The sequence below is a fragment of the Taudactylus pleione genome, unplaced genomic scaffold (assembly GCF_031769625.1).
Source record: "Taudactylus pleione unplaced genomic scaffold, aTauple2 ptg001137l, whole genome shotgun sequence".
Classification (NCBI taxonomy): domain Eukaryota; kingdom Metazoa; phylum Chordata; class Amphibia; order Anura; family Myobatrachidae; genus Taudactylus; species Taudactylus pleione.
The window spans coordinates 5,588,029-5,609,955 of NW_028285538.1; the positions used below are offsets into that span (position 1 = coordinate 5,588,029).

General features: G+C 43.7%; 2 protein-coding genes across 4 annotated transcripts in view; one reads left to right on the forward strand and one right to left on the reverse strand.

The window, feature by feature from the left end:
- PRPF40A (pre-mRNA processing factor 40A) overlaps window positions 1-11,042 on the reverse strand; it is a 98,214-nt gene extending 87,172 nt beyond the window's left edge. Inside the window, exons 1-4 of the mRNA XM_088462006.1 lie at window positions 10,966-11,042; window positions 3,488-3,565; window positions 2,599-2,721; window positions 2,334-2,417 (exon numbers count right to left, since the gene is read on the reverse strand). Coding sequence (XP_088318132.1) covers window positions 2,334-2,417; window positions 2,599-2,721; window positions 3,488-3,565; window positions 10,966-11,010 — 330 coding nt within the window. The 5' untranslated portion in view covers window positions 11,011-11,042. The remainder of the gene's footprint in view (window positions 1-2,333; window positions 2,418-2,598; window positions 2,722-3,487; window positions 3,566-10,965) is intronic.
- ARL6IP6 (ARF like GTPase 6 interacting protein 6) overlaps window positions 10,596-21,927 on the forward strand; it is a 30,893-nt gene continuing 19,561 nt past the window's right edge. For all 3 annotated transcript variants that reach the window (XM_088462004.1, XM_088462003.1, XM_088462005.1), the window contains exons 1-3: window positions 10,596-10,707; window positions 19,950-20,300; window positions 21,823-21,873. In XM_088462004.1, coding sequence (XP_088318130.1) covers window positions 19,958-20,300; window positions 21,823-21,873 — 394 coding nt within the window. In that variant the 5' untranslated portion in view covers window positions 10,596-10,707; window positions 19,950-19,957. The remainder of the gene's footprint in view (window positions 10,708-19,949; window positions 20,301-21,822; window positions 21,874-21,927) is intronic.

A 21,927-nucleotide genomic window follows, 5' to 3' on the forward strand; every position in this document is an offset into this window, starting at 1 on the left:
TTTAAACACTGGGATGCTGGTTCCAGCACCATATGTACCCTGGAGGTCTAATGGATCACGTTGGCTGGAGCCTGTGTCCACACTCAGCACTTCCGGTCTGTCCCAAGACCAGAGGTATGACTGCTAAAGCGCGGGTCACCGCAAGCGATGACCCGCCTTACCTTATCCCCTAGCGTCCGGCTTGCAGTCTGGGCCCGTCCACGGGGCAGGCTAGCAAGAACCACGGGACGCCAGCCGAAATTCCCAGCCGGAACTGGCCTTGCGGCGCCGAAGGGGTGACGGAGCAGCAGCGCAGACGTCCTATAGACAGTCTGCTGTTGCGTGCTCTTAGTAGAAAAAAAATTAAGAATAATAATAAAAAGCTTTTAGGGCTGTCTGAGCAGCCCCCCGCGTAATGGTGACTCGACTCCGGCTGGGCACCAACGAAACTGATATGCCTCGGGGGTGGAGTATAAGGGGATGGACTGGTGCATCCTGGGAGCTAAAAGCTTTAACTGCATGGTGCCCGGTGTCCTCATCCACCACCTACACCCCAAGATCTCCCTGTGGAGCCTATGGACTTTGAAGAAATAACAGCTAGAATCTGATTGGTTGCTATGGGCAACACCACCACTGTTTAAAACCCGCACTTTAGTAAATATACCCCTAGGTGTCCAAAGCTCCACTTGACCTACAGCTGAATGGCTCCAGCAAAACAAGAGGGTGGATGGGGAAAGAAAACACACTTTGCACCAGACTAAAGCTATCCCTTTAATAGTACAAACAAAAAATAATGAAGTGTCCCTCTATTGCAGACTGAAATCAAGGTTCTACCAAACTACTGTACAATATTGATTTAAACAACAAAATGGTCAAAAAAAACTAATCTATGCCAGTTCCCGTTATCAGTCTTTAAAGTGAGTTACGGTATGGAAGCTTTGCAGAGCTTTAAAAAAAAACAACCACCTGGCACAGCATAATTCTCCATTAGGACTCCAACACACAAGCATTAATATCAGGCAGAGAGACTGTGAACACTGTTAAAAGCAGAAATAAACTAAGGCCCTCATTCAGAGCCGTTCGCTATTTGCGTTCGTTCGTTCAAAAACAAGGGGTGGCTATTCAAATGATCCGTTCGCACATTGCAGTCTGTTCACACCTCTAAGTCTGAACGAGCGAGCAAAACATACACTCGTTTATTTGTTAAAAACGCCCTCTGGCCGCTCGCACCATACGTCATGTCCACTATTTATTAGCTTAATCGAGTACATCGAAAAGGAAATGAACTGCTCGCTATTCTTGTGGTTGATTTTTTCAACCGCTATTTTGCGAGCAGTTCTGATTTAAAAAAAACCAAGTGACGTGGTCAATGACGCTGCTGGATTAATTATGCACTCCCTTAAAACGCCCGTTTTGACCTTTAAGCACGCCTGCGTTCAGATCTCCACTCCCCGTTTTCAAGCACCTTCCCGTTACCACCCACATACGCTTCATTCTGTCACTCAAAATAGCAGGCACTCGCTATATTGCGTACAAACGATTTTCAGCCGCACTGACTGGTTCGCGCATGCGTACTAAAAACCGTACGCATGCGCAGATGTGCGAACATCGCTCGGAACGAGCGTACTGCCGCTAGCGAGTGGCTCTGAATGAGGGCCTAAGACTTTGGGTTAGATTTACTAACCTGCAGTTTGACAATCAACGGGATAGTAAATCTACCCCTTTGTCTATGCTTTCAACATGCATGTTAAAATGCCTGATTTTAAGAGTTTTTACCATATTCCCATCACGGCCCTACCTGTGCGGAGTTTGTATATTCTCCCTGTGCTTGCGTGGGTTTCCTCCGGGTACTCCGGTTTCCTCCCACACTCCAAAAATATACTGGTAGGTTAATTGGCTCCCAAAACAAATTAATCCTAGTGTGTATGTGTGCGCGCATATGATAGGGAATATAGATTGTAAGCTCCACTGGGGCAGGGACTGATGTGAATGGCCAAATATTCTCTGTAAAGCGCTGCGGAATATGTGTGCGCTATATAAATAACTGGTAATAAATAAATATACATTCAGGAGGGCGATTTAATAGCTGCAAGGCCCATGCAGATTTAACATTGCGAGATTTGCAGGCTGGGAGATCTCACCTTATTGTAGCTTGCACCCCATAGCAATAACAGCAAAAAAACAAGCTACATTTCCATATTGTAATGCCCGGAAATCTGCTCGACTGAACCTTGCACTGAATTGAATCAGCCTCTATGGTTCTATTTAAATCAAAACAATGAAATCCACGTGGATAAATGAATGACAAAAAGCAATTAACAGGTGATGCAAATAAACAAAGCAAATTACATTACCGGTAAGGTTGTTGGCAAAGTGCCTGGCGCCACATGAGTTGTCATCATCATCCCAGACATGAGGGAAGGAATCATTGGGCCCAACTATACAACATAGTAACACAGTCAGTAAAAGCTTTATTCAATAAACCAGAACAAAAAGGAAATAACATTCAGCATAAAACAAAGTACTGTGCATATAGAGAAATTAATGTCTAGATTAGGTATTCATTATTGTTGGCTAGAAAAAAGTTTAATCATGTGGTTTGCATTCTCTATACATTACCTGTCCCATTTGATGTGCACCCAGTGGTCCCATCAATGGTGGAATCATGCCTGGGGGTGCCAAGTTTGGTCTCGGAGGTAGGCCACTCATTGCCACACCTGGGAAATGGGCAACGGGGTTCATCTAGTGAAGACAAAGAAGGGAGAAAATACTGCATAAATAAAACATTATTATTCATGGTAAAGAACAAAGCAGAACACAGCAGTCTATTACATTCCAGCTGTAAAACTTTTTACACAATTCCTTGTGTCTCATTCTGGAAAGGCACTAACCAGGTCACAGTATATGAATAATCTTAGTATGGCTAGTGAGAATCTCTTGGTTAGGGAGATCTGGAAATAGACATCCTTAAGTTTAATATTTGCATTACAGAATATAATGTATTACTTGTTATAAATTCTCCAGTATTGTTAATACAAGCACTACCACTGATAACTCACCATTACCCTCATGCAAACTGCAGTTTCAAATCTTCCGCTGACTGGCTTAAGTGAATATAATAATTTAATATATACATTTTAGTAATAAAATAAATGATCATGTCAGCAAGTGTGCAGGATATTTGTAAATAGCTGCTGTGTTGTCCACATTGCAGCACTACTCGGCTCTCCATGGTATCTTGTTTATTTTTTTAATTTCAAAATAAATAAATAAAAATTAAAACAGTCTAATGAACCAGTAAAAACTTGTTAAGGCTGTGGACAGCCCATAGTAAAAATAAACAAAAGTGCAGAAAGGGGACAGGATCGGCCAGTGGGGGCGGGACCGAGACTATACCACTACAATAATATTTCCATTAATGTCATTTCATTTTGTTATAATAACGGTTTATATGATATTTTCAATATTTAGCATAAATACAGATACTAAGGGAACAAAGATTACTTACAAACTGTCCTCTCATCATACGTGAGCCATTTGGATAAAGTCCCGGCTGACTTGGTCCATTTGTACCATCGCCAGTAGCCTGAAAGAATCATACAGGAGTTTTCACTAGGGTGACCTATATTGCTACATACTAAAGTTTAAATAAATTACTAAAGACCAGCAGAAAATACACAAAGGGTGTATACCACAACGTTTACACAGTCTACACACGGGGTCACAAGCGTATTTTGTAGAGTCTGAACCTGCATTTCATGTATTTGCTTTGATGATCTGAGAAATATGCACTACTTGGGGGGGTCAGATAGTTGAGAGGGACACTGGTTTGCCAAAACAAAATAATAATAATATACAAAATGTATGTTCACACTTCAGGGGACAGCTGAGACACACACACAAAGATTATGTAAGGGAAAAATGCCTCATCTCCATGGGACAGTCATTAACACAATGCAATAAGGGGAAATTAATTATCTTCGTGGGGATGCGGTCGCCGGGTTAAGTGCCCAAAGATATTCAACTGACTGCATCTTACCCGGGACTTGAGCAAGGAGATGCACCTTACCTCGACTTTGAAAACTGGCTTAGTTGCAAACTACATCTCCAAGCCTAAGTGCCGAGGACAATGCTGTTACCGCACACGATAACACCACGACTAGCCCTGAGGCACTAGTGAATATGGAACTCTGAATGCAGAAATCGGCTAGTCGCAGGTTTGCCATGTGGACAACTGAATAGCTCTGGGCACTTAACCTGGGAGCTACATCACTGCGAAGAGATTTAAATTACCCCCTAAGTGTCAGATATAATCACTAAAGTGATAGTCAAGAAAACTTGTATATAATAGTTGGTGACAAAAACTCACCTGGGCTATTTATTATTTTGTATCATTTGAGTTAAAGTTCTTGTAATGCTATTCAACTGCCTCACACGTTACATTTTACTAGAATTTCACTTTTAAAACAGACATGACATGATAGTACACACCTACACACAAATAGCTTTAATCTGTATTAGCGTAATGTAGTGTTCATTCTAGCACCCTGCACCTGTCGCAAACCTGTGCAGTGCCTCTTTCCTGCCTTGGGTGTCGCTCTCTGCTCTGGTTCTTCTAGCACACCAGCTGATGCAACAAACTGCTGATACAGACCAGAGGCAGGAAAGAGGAACTAAACGGGTTGTGACAGGTGCAAGGTGCTACAATGAACAATAATGATATATGGTTCTCCACTGATAATGCTTTTATCTTACATACCAATGCATTGCCCTCATACTCTTGTGCAGAGCAGGCAGTATCAAGGTCAAAACTAGAAAGACTTCCTTGGGGGGGGGGGGGGGGGGGGGGGGGGGAATTCAATTGCTGGTCATGTACCGCTGGGCACCACCACAATGCTCGGCTGTGCACTTATTTGGCAGTTACTATATCGCTAGTTTACCTGCACACCTCTCTGGGATGCAAGGCAAAACATGCGATATATGTACTCAATTTCTCGCACTGAAACAGCAAATTATGTCCCTCATGGTGAATTGAATTTCCCCCTTGTGTTCGATAGTGACCTACTTTGAAAACTGGAATAGAATTACAAAAGGTAAGCAAACAAATTGTTGTGTATGCTTTTATTCGATCATTTAATATTATGTAGTGGGCTGTTGCTTGTCTCCTATGAGAGCTGGAGAGCTCGGACCCCCACCCGGCTGCCACATGAAGTCCCCCGGATTTGGGTAATTTCTGTAACCTATAAAACATTTTTATTTTAGCCTCCAACGAAGGAGTTTGTGACCTCTCCCTCTACTTTTCAATTTCAGCAAAATTATAAACAGGACTAGCCTCTTGGTGAAATGTCAGACATACCCATCAAGCATTTACCACCCCCCACATATCTCCTGCTCTCTCTGAAAGCTCTCACTTTCACTATTAGAGGAAAGAGCACACAGGCGATGTTGGCAAGAGATTACAATCCAAGCTCAATTTTCACTGTATTGTATGGGAAAAAAGTCACACATCGACTTTGCTGCAGTGTCATATGCAGGTTCATATAGCACCTACAGTGGCTATAAAAGGTACTCACCTCCATTGGGCTTTTTCATATTTTACAGTGTTTTCAACATGGAACCATGATAGATTAGGGATGGCCATCGGTGTGGTTACCATTGATGGCTACCATCGACAGCGATATAGCAAGTGGTCATCGATGGTTACCAACCATGCAATGGATGAACATCAATGGTTTAACCAACTAATGGTCATCCCTGTTCTTTGTCTGAATGGCCTGTGGGCCAAACAGAATCTGGGGGCAGGATTTCGCAGGTGTCAGGGGCGGAGAAACACTACATGTCCCGGAACCTTGTAAAAAACAAAACAAAAAACACACATTCGGTTATGCTGTGCCATCGAGAACTCATCGCTGGTAAAAGCATTAGACATCGGCCATAAATCATAGATGTAGCATTCCCGCTAGGCTGTTTTAGCGGGGCGCGGTGCCCTGCCCTCTTTCTGGAAGGCAAAAAGCGCCCTGCCCTAACAGCCTGCGGGAACTGTCTTAACCCGCGGGTCGCAGTGTCCCGCGGGTGAAGAAATGTGCGGTGACCCGGTCACCGCCGGAGAATAGACGCCGGGCGCATGCGCCCGGCATCTATTCTCCCCGTCTGCAGGGCTGGGGGCTGCCCGGCGTGTCCGTAGGTGCCGGGCACGCCCCCAAGAGTGACGAAAAGGGGACGCGTCTTATAGACACGCCCCCTTCTCGGACACGCGCACGCCCTCTCTAGCTCCGGCGCCCTGCCTCGCGCCGGAACTGGAGTGAACACTATAGATGATTATGAATCGGCGATGGACATCCCTATGATGATAGATTTAATGTAAATGCATTCCCATAGTGTTCATTCTAGCACTCTGCACCTGTCATAATCCATGCATTTCCTCTTTACTGCCTGGGGTGTCGCCCTCTGCTCTGGGGCAATAATTGATGACATAAGTATTTACCCCCTCCGAAGGGTGCAAGCTGAATCAGCATTCACAGCTGCCTGGGTCTCCAGGTGACAGGGGGTGTGACTTGAGGTTGCATGTGTGTCAGGGACTGCGCGTTATATTACGCAGTTTCTCTGACCCTAGTGGACAAATTCTGACAGACATTCTGAGCAACCATAGGGTTGCTCAGAAGTCCGATGGTGCGACAGATGTCCTCTCGATTGTAAGCACCATGGCGGATTAGAGCTGAAGAAAATGGGCGTTCCAATGGACAGCGAAATGGCTTCAGCGTTACCAATATATTATAGTAGCGGCTTTGCATCCACCTCTGAATCACCCCCTGAGCGACAACCTGTGGCCAATTGAATCTGGCCATAGATTTACTCTGAAGTAACCAACTTTCTTCACAAGTCACAAATAGTTTATTGGAGTCTACAAGTGTACAGATTAGGTGTGTCAAATTATTGCAACATAAATACACCAGTCTCTGCAAGCTCTCCAGGTAGTCAGTGCATTCCAGACAAAGACTACAAAATGAAGACAAAAAACTGTTCCAAGCAGATGAGGGACAAAGTCATTGTGAAATACCAAATCATGAAAAGTCTACAAGAATATTTCTAAGCCATTAAATGTACCCAGAAACACAGTGCAGTCCATCATAATAAAATTGAGAAAACATGGAACAAATGTGAATCAGCCTAAACATGGAGTGTGCAAGAGAGCTGTAGTAAAGGCCAACAAGAGGCCAATGGCAACTCTGAAAGACTTACGCGCAGTGGTTCCCAAACTGTACGCCGTGGCACCCTGGGGTGACTTGGGACAATTGCAGGGGGGGCCTCAGGTTGGTGGTCCAGCACCAAATCAAATTATTTATGGTCAATATAATGCAAATATGTGAATAAACAGATGTGCAAAACAGTCCACCACCACATAACTGAACCCAAGGATGACAGGTCAGCACAATTTACCTAACGTTACTATTTTACTAGATTTTTTTCGGAATTTCTCAATAACAAAAAACTTAGGGCTGCAGTGAAAACAATGATGATACTATAGGGCGCTGTGATTCGAAAAAGTTTGGGAACCACTGAGTTACAGTCTTCCATGACAGAGATTGAAGTAACTGTGAATGGGACAACAGAAGCACCCACACTTCATAAATCCAGAGTATATTGGAAGGTGGCTGGAAATAAGTCGAACTCATATCAAAGCCCAGCTACAGTTTGCCCAAAAACATGTGGGCGACATGATCATCTGCAGGATGATTCTTTGGAGGCAATTCAATTCATCTGCAGGAATTTAGCTCCTGGGCTATTCAATCAAGATTCTATTTTGCGGCATAATGCACAGGATTAGCCGCATTTAGCACCTTCTCCAGTACTAAGTGCCGGACACGATGCAGTAACGGTGTGCCCGGCCCTGGCGACTAACCACGAAGCCCTACTTATCGTGGATTTATAAGGATGGTGCAAGCAGAAATCCGCTATCAATACAGCCTCGGGGCTAGTCACAGCATGTCATTAAGGAAGCTCTTAGCCTGGGAGCCGATAATTGCATCATGTTTGCCCGGCATTAGGATGTTTATCAGGATATTTCTAGATAGTTATTCTCAACAAGTACAACATATAAGGAAACCAGCACCATGTAAGCAGTGCCATTTTGGTACAGCATAAGGTTATACATTTGTATTGGAGAAAAACTATAGCGCCTGTAGATTTAATTCTAATATTGAACATTCAATTAAATTACAATAAAGCAATTATAGAATAAATTAATGAAATCACATTTCAGAGACAAATATATATATTAATCTATCTCTCTCATTATATATATATATATATACATACATACATACACACACGGCTTTTTACACTACACTCAGGCACAGAATATAGTGTAGACCACTGGTTGATAGCGGGAACTTTCACAATTCTAAATATGCTGCATCCGTGGGTTGTGTGTTCCCACAGTTCATTCACCTGGCACTACAGAAATAACAGTGACAGTGCAACCATCTAAAAGTACTGGGACATTGTATATAATAAACGGTGTTAAGGAATATGCTCTTCCCTACATCTAAACAAACCAAATACTATTGGACAGTAAGAGGTAGGGTGAAAAATGTTATAAACCACTGCGCCCCTCACCAGCGGCAGTCATATTTGTCATTCCCTGGCCAACAGCGGAAGGGGATGTGGCTGCATGAACTATTACAAAGCTTCAATAACAGAGTTGCCGTCTCTTAGCACTCATGCATGCAGCGATTTTAAAAAGTTGGGTTTTCCAAAGCTTTATTATAGAAACTGCAAACCTTGCAAATAAATTTAGTGAATTTCACAAAAATACAGCTGCAAATACAGTTTTAAATGACCTATTACTTAATAGTTTGTAATACCACTTGCACAGTCACTGCATATAAACCTATTAACTTGCAATCTGTACGGTGATTTTGTTACCCGTGAGACTAAAAAGTCAATCACACTTCTCAAATTATTAAAGTGATGCAAAAGAGAGTCACCAGCTTACTAATACCCTTTTTACACTTAAATCCTGGGTATGACCCGGGATTTGGAAGTCAGACCCAGGACATACCACTTTCACACTGTTGTACCGACCCAAGTTATCCCAGGGTCGGCGTAGGACACACTGCACCCATCTGTGCAGTGGAACTCTTCTGATGGCACTTGGCGATATCAATTCGAAGCACCAAGAAATCCAAATCTACCCATGCTCTAAACGGGACACAGGTTGCCCATTTACACTGCAGGGTTACAAGGGTTGTTCCTGTATTAAACCCTGCAAGCTACCCAGGTTGGATTGCCGGGCCACTCAAACTGGGAATCCAACCCTGGCCCCTTTTACAAGCAGAGTTTAGCTGCAGTGTAAAAGGGGGTATAGGCAATGCCTGTTTTCAGTAATGCTATATACACACACATCCAATTATGGGGGCCCATCCCATTCCAAAGATGAAAGTACACACTGGGCGGAATTCAACTGTTTTCGCGGCCCGCATCTCCCATCTAGTGACGGGAGATCGCGGGCCGCTATGCAATTGTTCTAGATTTTCGTGCTGATCGTGCCCAAAGTGGTCAGGTTTAGCCGCGTACAGCAGCTAAACCCGACCGAAGTGCTGGGCGCGATCGCGAAAAGTGATGTTTGGGCGCCCAAACATGTCACTTTTCGAACAATTCAGCTCTCATCCCCCAGGGGCTGCGAGCTCTGGCAGCTGATCGTGCCCGACAGGAGCAAGAATTGAATAGCTCCATCGGGTGCGATGGGGGCAGGAATCAATTGAATTCCGACCACTGAAATTGTTCAGTGTGTACGGGTGCGCACCGATCCGATAATCGCTGTCAGATCGGAGCGCTTATACTTTCAGCGGCATCCAGCTTAAGGCCAAGTACTCGCTACCATTTAAATATCAGCAGCTCAAAACACCATTGCCATCACATGCTAAACAGGATAGAGTTTAATATACATTGGTATATATTACACACCCTCTCTCAGCCGCCCACTTTCACCATTGCAGGGGAGTTTGAAACCCTTTATCAACTAATGCTCCTGCATACACACCATACAATTATGGGCCCAATATTTGGACAGTGTGTACCCGGCTAGTGAGTCCTTTGTGTTATCGCCTGGCAGAGCCTCTACTTGCAATGCACAGCCCATGCTTAGTTCACCGTGCAACTGTGACTACAGGTCCCAGCATTCCGTGCATATCTCTGGCTACAAAGGCATGCTGGGACTTTTGGTCCTACTACCTGCTTGCCTCTGGAACACCACCATCAGCAGCCCAGTGCTTATGGAGCCAGAGGCCTAGAGCGACTCCCCATGCTTTCTAGGCGCCCAGCACCAGCGGCCCTGCGCCCAGAAAGAGGCGCCCGGGCAAGCTAGGCACGGATACGCCGGTGTTAGGGAAGGGGAACCCGGGTACGTGTAGAGGACTCCTAAAAGCCGCACTCACCATGATGCCGCCTCCGCTCAGCAGCCTCCCAGCAAGGGACACGCGTATTGGTCCCCGGCACAGGAGGCCAGGAGGACGGGGCTCGGTTACGTCATCCAGGGAGGCGCGGCAAGAGGAGTGGCGGGGAGTAGCGCTAGAGGCTCAGCCAATGGCGGCGCTTCATGCTCAGTACGGGTAAGAGGTGCTCAATGATTGGCTACCGGGTGCATGGGACAGAGGTGTACACGTTCTGGCTTCACTCTCTGTCTCCTATAGATTCTTACTACACGGAGGCCCGGGAGCGAGTCATAAGGTACCGGCGCTATAAGACTCGGTGTGTTCTGACAGAGACCGGGATACACCGCCTAGATGTGGTCTCAACTGCCGCAGAACCTCCGCACCGCCACTGCTGTGGCTGACAGGCAGTTTACCCAGAGCTTCTGCTATGGCGGTTTCGCGGTGTCCCGGGCTGCTGACCGGGCATTGGAGACGCCTGGTGACCTTATTATATGCTAGTGTGGTGTGATGGCTGTCTGTGTGTATATGTGTGTATATATATGTATATACTGACAGTAACAGCCGGCGGGGGGCGGTCAGTCCAGTGGATAATATACATCGCAGTCTCCCGCTCAGTGACTGACGCGCGGAGGGATCTGACGGGAGCTATAAGAGCCGCCACAGGCCGAGGAGGTCTCGCTGCGCATGCGCCTAAACTTAGTTTAGTGCTGCGGAAGGATACACGCGGGACTAAATACTGGATTAATAATCATATGGGACTGTTGGCAATGGCATTATTAGATCAGGGGTACCCAAACTGTCTACAAGGCCGCTTGTCAGTTCAGGTGTAAAGAACATCCATACTTGACCTCAGGTGTTTTAATTAGTACCTCAGTAATTTTGATTTAATCATCTGCTCAAGCAGGGTTATCCTTAAAAGCTGGAGTGTTAAGGGGCCTATTAAGTAGCAGATCTTTCTCTATGATGAAAGACAAAAGATTTATCCCTTGAAAGTTCCTGGGGCTGCGGTGACAGATATCTGTCATGTACATGACAGATTTTTGCAAGACGAACGATATTGCATGACCTCATTCAGGGAGTGGATTTTTTTTTAAGTTTCTATTAATTTTCATAAAAAATATCGTTCGTCGTTTACCGCTTATAAACTGACAGATATTTTTAATATCTGTCAGTGATAATTGACCCAACATGTTGGAGAGACGAAAGACACAATTTGTCGGCAGTGGGAGTGCGCATCTGTCATCGTTCAGGGCTTATCCATGACAGATAAATTGAACGATATATCGTTCAATTTATCTGCTAATGGATAGGCCCCTTTAGCGTGCCTTGAGCACAGAGTTTGGGAACCATGGTTAGGCTATATGTTGTATTGACAATATTACAGCACTGCATTGCTTAATTAGTCTTAGCGGGGTCATAAGAGGTGGACATTTTTATTTTTATGCATAATCCCGATTTTTCCATATTGGGAATATCCACATATAGTTTGTTGCATGCTATGGACTTGCAACCATGATACAAATGTATCATTTGTAGGTGCTGGAAGGTTGTGATGATGTGACTGAGGCTACCGGCAGTGCTGGCTGCTTGTGGTTAGCTTATGCCATATTGACTCCCTTCAGCAGATAGTGCCTAAATCATTGCCATTTATTTGCATTACTTAAGTCATTTCCTTTTGGGCTATGGCAGGAAACATGTTTGCAATCTGCTTTTAAAGGAGTAAGTAACATGGAGTGTTTTGTATTTAATTACATTTTATATGAAAAATACGACTTTCCCATTTACTAATAAACGGTATGATGATATTCTCTCTTGGGTGTATATTCATTACTTTATATTGTACAAGGTATTGCAACTGTAGCATGTAATACTAACCACATCAAAGAGAGATACATGCTGTGATTCTGCACTGGATATAAGTGCATGTATAGGACCAAATATAATGTTCTATAACAGTGGGGGTATCCTATTTAAACACATAAAATAGATACCTATTCTGATTTGTATTAACGCTAAACACTATATATTGTGTACATTTATTAACAAATACAAGACCTATACATACTTATATTAACAAATATAAATAATATTGAATATTTGATAGTTTTTACCATGGTCAACCAACTGCCCTCTGGTATAAGTATACACACATTGACCATATTAAATAAGTTTCAGATATATCGGGCGCGATTTAATTGTTTTATCGTGCCCAGTCTCCCGTCTAAAGTGACTGGAGATCGGGGACAGTATTCAGTTGTTTTTGGGTGGCCATGCCTTTTCATGCATGTTGCGTCCGAATAGACCCGTTTAGCCTCATAAAACAGGTAAAAGTCCTGGTTAGTACGCCCAAAATCAGGACTTTTTTGCAAATTTCTGCTCCCCATCTCAGGTGTGAGCAGAAATGATTTCACCCTCAGCATTTGCACCCGAAAGGAGCAGTCATGGTGCAGCTACGAGTGAAAGAAAACTATTGAATCTCCCCCCATTGTGTTCAAGGAACTGTCCTAGGGTTATCTGTGCAAAGTATGCAATTGTGATACTGTATATAATTGGGAACTTAATTAATGAAATGTAATTATAGTATGGCACAATAGATGAAGCTCCTAGGTATTTAAGCCAATAATTTACTGGGATCCTGTAAAGGTGCGCACACAAACGGTATGATTAAAATGCATGATATTAACAATATAGATCATATCGTTATCGTTCATATCGTGCATTTTTCAGTGCCTCCAACCCACCAACGACCTGCAATGCGCGGGCACTTATGGACGATAACGATATTGTCCATCGCCCATACATGCAGGCCAACCTGGTCAATATCGACCAGGTTACTATAGGGACCAGTGATTGTTTATTGCGGGTTGTTGGTGTGCTGGATGATCAATATCGATTATCCAGCAGACCCGGGAGATCGTTCAACGATATTGTTATCATTGACTATCGTCTCGTGGGTATACAATCGGGAAGCCGGCTGCCTTCATACCGGCAGCCGGCTTCCCAACTGTCATATCCCGACGAGGGTGAAATGCCGGGCGTCTATATCTAGACGCCTGTCATTTCCCCGACGCCGGGAGACAGGCGCCCGGCATCCCAAACTAAGGGATGCTGGGCGCTGCGAGCGGACAGCCGCAGGGGAGGGAGGGTTAGGTTTAGGGCACCCGGGGGGGGACTTAGGGCTAGGCTAGGGATATTTTATCTGACAGACTAAAGGTGCACATCCACTACCCGATTAAACAGAGCGATTGAATGATCACATTGTTATCGTTCAATTGCTCATAAATCGGGCATTCAAATGTCAAAAACAACCAGCGATTCGCGCTCCTGCTGGTCGTTTTTGACATCTATCATCGCTAGAACATGCTGGTCAATCTGACGGTAACGATAGATTGCCCGTGTTCGGGGATGAGGGAGGGTGTCTACACTGAACGACTGATCGTTCAGTGTAGGCACAGTACAGACTGTGAAACGACTGCACAATTACAATGTCGTAATCCTGCAGTCGTTTCAGAGTCTGCTAGTGGATGTACCCCTTAAATGTGGGTACACACTGCAAAGATATATCGGCAGATCGAGTGATCTGCAGATATCTGTAGATGATGGTCGTTCATATACACTGAACGACCATCATCTTCCAGGCAGCTGCGGGTCCGGAGGGGCGGGTCTTCCCTCCCCATCCCTGCAGTTGGTGGTGCATGTGTACGGGCGATCGGCTTGCCGATGGAAAGATATGTCTGCAGATATGTATGTCCAATGGCTGTGCAGCACAGCAACACAATATGTATGTGAACGACGTCGTTCAGCCATATCTCTGGTACACACTGGCCGATGGGCACCGGATATACTGGCCGTTAAATAGATTGGCCAATATACCTGTCGGTGTATACCCAGCTTTAGGCTGGGTACACATTTAATGATGTGTACCCAGCCGACCTCTTGTACGACGGGACCCGGCAAGTGCATACACACTTGTCATTTTTGGAAGCGACATCGCGATGGCGGGGTCCATGTTGCATTCGGCAGCATGGCCCAGGTCCGACAGGCGATGTCGCTTACAATGCGGGGGGGGGGGGGGGGGCGCGTGCTTGGTCAATGACATAGTCAGTACACACTTGGATGATATGTTGTCCAATCTGCTGGATCGGACAACTTATCGTCTGCATATCATCTAGTGTGTACCCGGCATAAAACCCAGCTGATATCGTGGCCATACCCTTAGATATTGCAGAGTATGGCCACACAATATCTGCGTTACTCCCCTGGTGAGGAAACATTTCTCTGTTCCTCCCCTGTGAAGGAAAGGGAAATATCAGACTGTCGGCCACGCAGCGCATACACTGCCAGATGCTGGCAACCAGTGATCGGATCACTCAGGCATGTTGGAAGAATTTTCATGCCCGATTGTCCGATCATTGCTGGTCAGTCACCGCTATACACTATGCAGTTATCGGCCCGTCCGTTGATAATCTGCACATTGGGCCGATAATTGCATAATGCATGCCCGGCTTGAATTCCAATTTTTATTAATCTGCAACAAATATCAGACATGAGTATAGTTCACCTTAAAGTTAAGAAAGTAATCTCATTAACTTCAGAGTAGATGTCCATGTGGTGGTGATCATAGATTGCAATCTCAAAACAGAAAATGGCTATGGCAGCTGGCTATGAGGATAAAGCACAATAACAATACACTGAAATCAATGCAATACTTCACAAAGGCGACACAGCAGTTGACATGCTTTTACGTGTAATAAATTCTTATCTCTGCAATATACAGTAATCATAAATATGTTTTGGTAATAAAATGAACCAGCTCATATATTAAGCCTGTGGGTGCTGAGATCAGCAGAAAAATGGCCCCTAGGTTGGAGCAGGTTTCTGCTGCCCCTCTGTGTGCTGGAGCAGTGAGCAGGTGGTTGAGTGAACACAGGGCTAGATGTATGAAGCAGTGAAAAAAGTGGAGATGTGTGCCAGTGGAGAAGTTACCCATAGCAACCAATCAGCTCCTACCTATTATTGTATAGAATATACTTGATAAATGCATCCTCAAAGCTGATTGGTTGCCATGGGTAATTTCTCCACTGGCACACTCTTTTCACTGCTTAATACATTTACGTCAGAGAGTCAAACCTAATCATACCAAGCCAAGTCTCTGCACTGTTTTGGGCGTCACTATAGCCCAGTGATAACAGGTCTGTAAACAAGTGACCTGCACAGTAAAGTCTTTCCGATGTGTTTGTAATGTCACTAGTGCCTGGATAATTCCTAGGCTGCATTTTCATAAACATTGGTTCAGCCCATTCAATGTCTTTCTTCACTATGTGTATGCAATTAGTTATAAAAGATGCATTAACAGTTACCTACATCTAATTATTTATGTTAAAGCTTTGCTACCAACTGGGAAACCTTGTTCCTAGAGTGACCCGAAGCCCAGTGTAAAATATGTGCACAGATCAGCCTCCTATATCCAGTTGTTTAGGAAAATGTTCTGAGATTTTTTTATTTTTTATTATTTTGACTAAATACAGCCCACTGTCTGTTTATAACAATTTCTTAAACACTAGGAGGGGTATTCAATATGAAAGGTTAACTTCCCTGGTGAAGTTAACGTTTCATATCGGAGTTTTTTTCTGCGTAAAGGTATGGTGCGCGCTCCCGCTTATCCCCGTATTCAATATCAAATTAACGAAAACGGGAAACTCAGAAGTTTGATTTGCGTAAAGTTACGAATTTTTCCTTAAAATAATTGTAAGACCCCCCTAAAGTTGTAAAAACATGGGGGAACACTATGGGTACCCCCATTTTAGCCTTTAATTGAAAGTCGGGGCTTTAATAGCCGCAGCAGGTGCTTTTTTCCCGACATTGAAGAAGTGATGCAGAAGAGCACTTAGGTAATTTTTTTCGTTTTTTTAAGTGGTCCCATCAAATTTGGGGTACATGAAAATGGGTACTAGCATATTTTGGTGTCCCTAAAGTAATTTTTTAAAAATTCTGCATTTGTGCACCTGCCACTATAATTCTATTCTAGAAAACACCTGCCGCATACATGCAGAATAGCCCTGAACCTATTTCCCTATTGTTTAACAATTTTTTTCCCCTTTTTTTTTTTTTTTGCACCCCAATTTTTAAATTCATTTTTTGGGGTGTCCCTATTTTTTTTTTAAAACTTTTTTAGACAGTTTTAAATGTCAATCTCAGGGGTGCAGGCTATTTTTTTTAAGCCTGCACCCCTAAACCCCAATTCTGCACTTTTTTTCGACACCTATTCAATGGTGAAAAGTTATCACCGGTTTTTATCAGACTTGTCAAAACTGCGATAAGTCTTTGAAAATGAATAGGGTGTAAAAGTAAAACAAGTGATATTAACGCAAAAAATGATGTTATCGCACCCATATTGAATACCCCTATAGGGTTCTATTTACTACAATCTGCATATTGAATGCAGATTGTAGTGTGATATTAACGACTGAATTCGCATTGCGAATTCAGGCAATATCACAGGGATTTATTACATATCCCTTGCAGGGACAGAGCTTGCGATAAAGCTCTGTCCCTGCGAATCCCATCCGGAGCCTTAACACGGTATTTTCGCAAAAAATACCGTTATTAAGTGCCCACGCATGCGCCAACCGGTCGCCGCTGCTACCCCCCCACCGCCGGTGCTAAGCCCCGCCCCCCGGCGCTAAGCCCCGCGATTGCGGACCCCCGCGACCCCCCCTTCTCCCTTAATTACACTTACCTGCATGCTCCAGGCCTCCGGTGATGTTCTCCATTCCTCCGGGCAGGTGATCTCCCATACTGCACTGGGATCCGATCACCTGATGACCGGGCCGCAGTGCACTATGGGAGACCAGCTGGCCGGAGGGGAGACATCGTAGGAGGCCCGATCACCGGTCCCTGGAGTCGGGTAAGTGTAAAAAATTTTGACAATTTTTTTTTTTTTTACAGTAATCAGCTTGCGGTCTGTTTAGACCACACAGCTGATTACTGGAACCGACTCCCGGCTCTGCTTTCCATGTTAGAGCAGAGCAGGAGTCCGGTAACCGTGGCGACCCTGGATCACAGGGCTTTCCCCGATATTTTTTCACATTTTATTTTTAGTACAGTTATGGGAAATGCGATCTGATTACTCAAAATAAGTGATACTTAGGGGTTGGAGTAGAATTTTACGAATTCTACTCCAATTGCCCCATAGTAACTGTAGGTGATAATAAAATAATGTGAAAAGGGTGTGAAAACACCCTTTTTCACTTTATTTTAGTCAAAATAATGTTAATAAATAGAGCCCTAGAGCTTTTATCTAGCATGTACCTGAAATTGCAGAAATTCTGCAGCATGTCCTGTCTTAAGATGCACCCCCTACTGACATGCAGTAAGCCAACACATCCATAACAGCGGAAGTGAAAAGGTTTTAAAATGCACAGTACAAATATTTTTTCATGCTATATATATATATATTTTTTTTTATATATATCTATATTTTATATCTGCTGATGATACATGATAGGTGGCTGACCTGAGTGAATGTACCAAATACATAGCTGGCAAATGAATGTGCTGCTATCAGGTACATGTTGGATACGCTTATAGTTTGTACATCCGTTTACTAATATTTATCAAGCTCCAGCGTTTTCCATAGTTCTGTGAACAGTAAAGCTGGCCACACACTAGACGATTTTCTGCACGATTTTGATGCATCGGAACAAAGAATTGTTAAAATTCGTGCAAATCATGCAGTTTCCTCAAGCGATAGCTCTCCGATGCACGGTCCCAAGGGTCGTTTGTCGTATCTTCAGATCTTACCTACTGCAGGTAAGATCTGGCAATCTTAACGATGCACTGGAAATCATTAAGGATGCACTATAGGTCGTTAGTCACATTGCTCAGTTTAGCAAGATATAGTCTGTCCAGGAGTGCCGGTGAGTTGCCCGGGGAGTTCAAGGGAAATCGTTGACGACATTGCATCTTTTGTGTGTTGTCCAGTGTGTGGCCAGCTTAAGTAATCATTGAAATCAGTAGTTGCCCCTTTGAAGCTTGAAGACTAAATTCCCTACCACGCGATCACTAGGGTCCATTTTTGGAGGAAGACAATAAACCAGTATGTATATTTATGGGAGGAAGCTAGAGCGTCTGAAGATAACCCAAAGGAATAGAGCAGTGATTTTCAACTGGAGGCACACTACGCAAGATTTTACAATTGCCAAGGCACACCATCCGGCATTGCGGAACCTATGAAAAAACTTACATATTGGCTCCCACATAAAAAAAAACACTACACTGGCCTCCACAGGAATAAAACACACATACATTGGCCTCCACAGGAATAAAACACACATACATTGGCCTCCACAGGAATAAAACACACATACATTGGCCTCCACAGGAATAAAACACATACATTGGCCTCCACAGGAATAAAACACACACATTGGCCTCCACAGGAATAAAACACATACATTGGCCTCCACAGGAATAAAACGCATACATTGGCCTCCACAGGAATAAAACACACATTCGTTGGCCTCCACAGGAATAAAACACATTCATTGGCCTCCACAGGAATAAAACACACATTCATTGGCCTCCACAGGAATAAAACACACATTCATTGGCCTCCACAGGAATAAAACACACATACATTGGCCTCCACAGGAATAAAACACACATACATTGGCCTCCACAGGAATAAAACACAAATTCATTGGCCTCCACAGGAATAAAACACATTCATTGGCCTCCACAGGAATAAAACACAAATTCATTGGCCTCCACAGGAATAAAACACACATTCATTGGCCTCCACAGGAATAAAACACACATACATTGGCCTCCACAGGAATAAAACACACATACATTGGCCTCCACAGGAATAAAACACACATACATTGGCCTCCACAGGAATAAAACACACATACATTGGCCTCCACAGGGATAAAACACACATACATTGGCCTCCACAGAAAAAAAATATTGACTGCCCCCACAGAACCAAAAAAGGAAAAACAATCACATTGGCTGGCCACACAGAAAAAATAAAAACCACATTGCTCCCCACAAAAAAAAAATCCCACATAAAAAATGAATTCACATTTTTTCTGCCCCTACGTGTCTCCCATCGGCTGGGGATGCACACAGTGCAGAGCTGTCAGCAGCGGGCGGGCTGGCTGGCAATTCGAGGTGCGTGGCCTGTGATGTCAGGCCGCCGTGCCTCGGGCACGCCTGACCCTCCTAGAAGAGCTCAGCGCTGCCCGGTCTGCAGTACAGTAAAGACTGATCTGACTGCCGGTTCTGACCGCGCTGACCCCACAGCATACTTAACTGCTTGCGGCACAGCGGTTGAAAAACACTGGAATAGAGGGAAAATATGGCTTTGGTAGGGATTGAACACAAGACCACTGTGCTATGCTGCAGCAATACTAACTACTGTGTTACTGTATCCTGACCCCTTACTTGACCTTGAAAACTAGGGTATTACCATTGTATAGTTAGAGTGTTAGCAATCCTTTTTCATTACACTAACAATTTTAGTTCTTCTAGATTCCTGGATGGATGCCTCTTATGTGACCAGCGCTAGGCGGTTAAGGAGCGCGAGCCGCAGCTCTGTCACATCTCACAGTGTCCAAGGCCGAGGTGCACAGGAGGACGTGGTGAAAAACCTGGAGAGTGACTTAAGTGAGACTGCTACCTCCAAAACAAACCACCTCAGACAGTCCTCGCTACTCTATTCGGGACTTGAGCAGTCTGGACCCAATGGAACGGTCACGTCACAAGTAGTCACTTCCAAAAGAGGCAAAAGATGGGCAGCCAGGTTGTTCTCGATGTTATGCTGTCTTGTGATTGTTAGCATCCTCGCTGTTCTGCTTGTCGTCCTTTATATTGTGTTACAAGGTAACTTTTTACATAATATTAAACTATTTATTGTTTATATTATTAACTATAACCTGTTATTTCAGCACTACAACATACAATGAATGTGTAGTACAGTGGTTCCCAAACTCTTGAATGACGGCACCCTAGAATCTAAACATTCTTTACACGGCACCCTTATGCCAAAAGTTGCTTAATGAGAAATTCAGAAAAAAATATTAAATGAAGTAAATTGCACTTGCCTGTCATCTTTGGGTTCAGTGGTGTGGTGATGGTCAGGGTTGTTTTTCTGCTTGTCCACATATTTTATGATTTGGCAGCCTCCAACACTGGTTTTGCCTATCACATTGAGCATAAATAATTTCATTTGGTCCTAGACCAATGACCTGTGGCACCCCTACAAGTGACCAGCAGCACCACAGGTCACCATGGCACCCAGTTTGGGAACCATTAGTACAGAGGCTTATTGTTTGTGTAAATGTACAGTATAGTAAATTGAAAGCACAGAGGGCATTCACTATCCGTTCCACATCCTTGGGTGCAGTTTTTAAAGAGATGCATAACAAAACCATAAGTCATGATTCTAATACATAAATTCAAATATATTCGTAGCATGAATAGGTGGTAGGTTAAGAATGGGCTCACTCATACCCGTCCTGGCATGCAATGTGAACCACAACCAAGAATGTAAGATAGAGACTTGCCACCATTATCTGCTTACTACAGAGGCAATTCTCAGGCAGCGAGCTGGACAGATTTAAGTAACCATTGTTATGTTTGGAGCTTATTGTGCACTGTTAATCTCACATGATAGATATATAGTTGTGTGCGTGTCTGTCCTGGACCCGGTTCCGTAGCACGCGCTCTGCACCGTAGTAATTCTAATGAGGAAAAAATGATGCGTAGCTATCTTACCTAACGTTTATTGAGATTTGTTTTGACATTAATAAGCATCTCTCAAAAACAGAAGTGTCTTGTTTTTGTTTTTTGTTTTTATTAGCACCCATTTATCTGCAATTTGTTGTGGGGTTCCTTGTGCATCTTTACTGTAGCATGCCTAATTTCTGTATCAGATATTGGCCATTAGGCTTATCATTCTTTATCTCAACAACAGATGGGTCCCTAGATACGGAGTATTGCTCCTTCTAAGCTGGAAATAAAAAGGCTAATTGTGTATCATATGATCATGCATCAAACATGAGTGAGCAAAAATACATTTTCAGTGCAGGCAAAACATGCAGCATTTGTTGGATTGTTTTACCTTATCTGCACAATAACAATACACCAATCTCAATCAGCTTCAATACAGTAGGTCTTCTTTTTTGTAAATTTACCACCGTAGCTGACTGGATAATTGATCTGAATGTACATTTGATCGTATTGAAGCAATGGTCACACACATCGTGTTATTAAAAATCTGAAATGCAGAATATTGGATTGTGGAGCCAGCTTCAGATGGGGGAGTTGTAGACGTTTGCTAGCCTGTAAAAGACTGTGCAGATTCTTGCTTACATAGGAATGACATCTTTATTTATTTCTGTAGATATGCAGTCTGGAAAAGTGAATGAAGATGGAGTTAAAACTAGTCTTTTAGGTAAGAAAGAAATGTTTGTCTGCAGGGCTTATTGAATAATACAGTGCAAGTAGA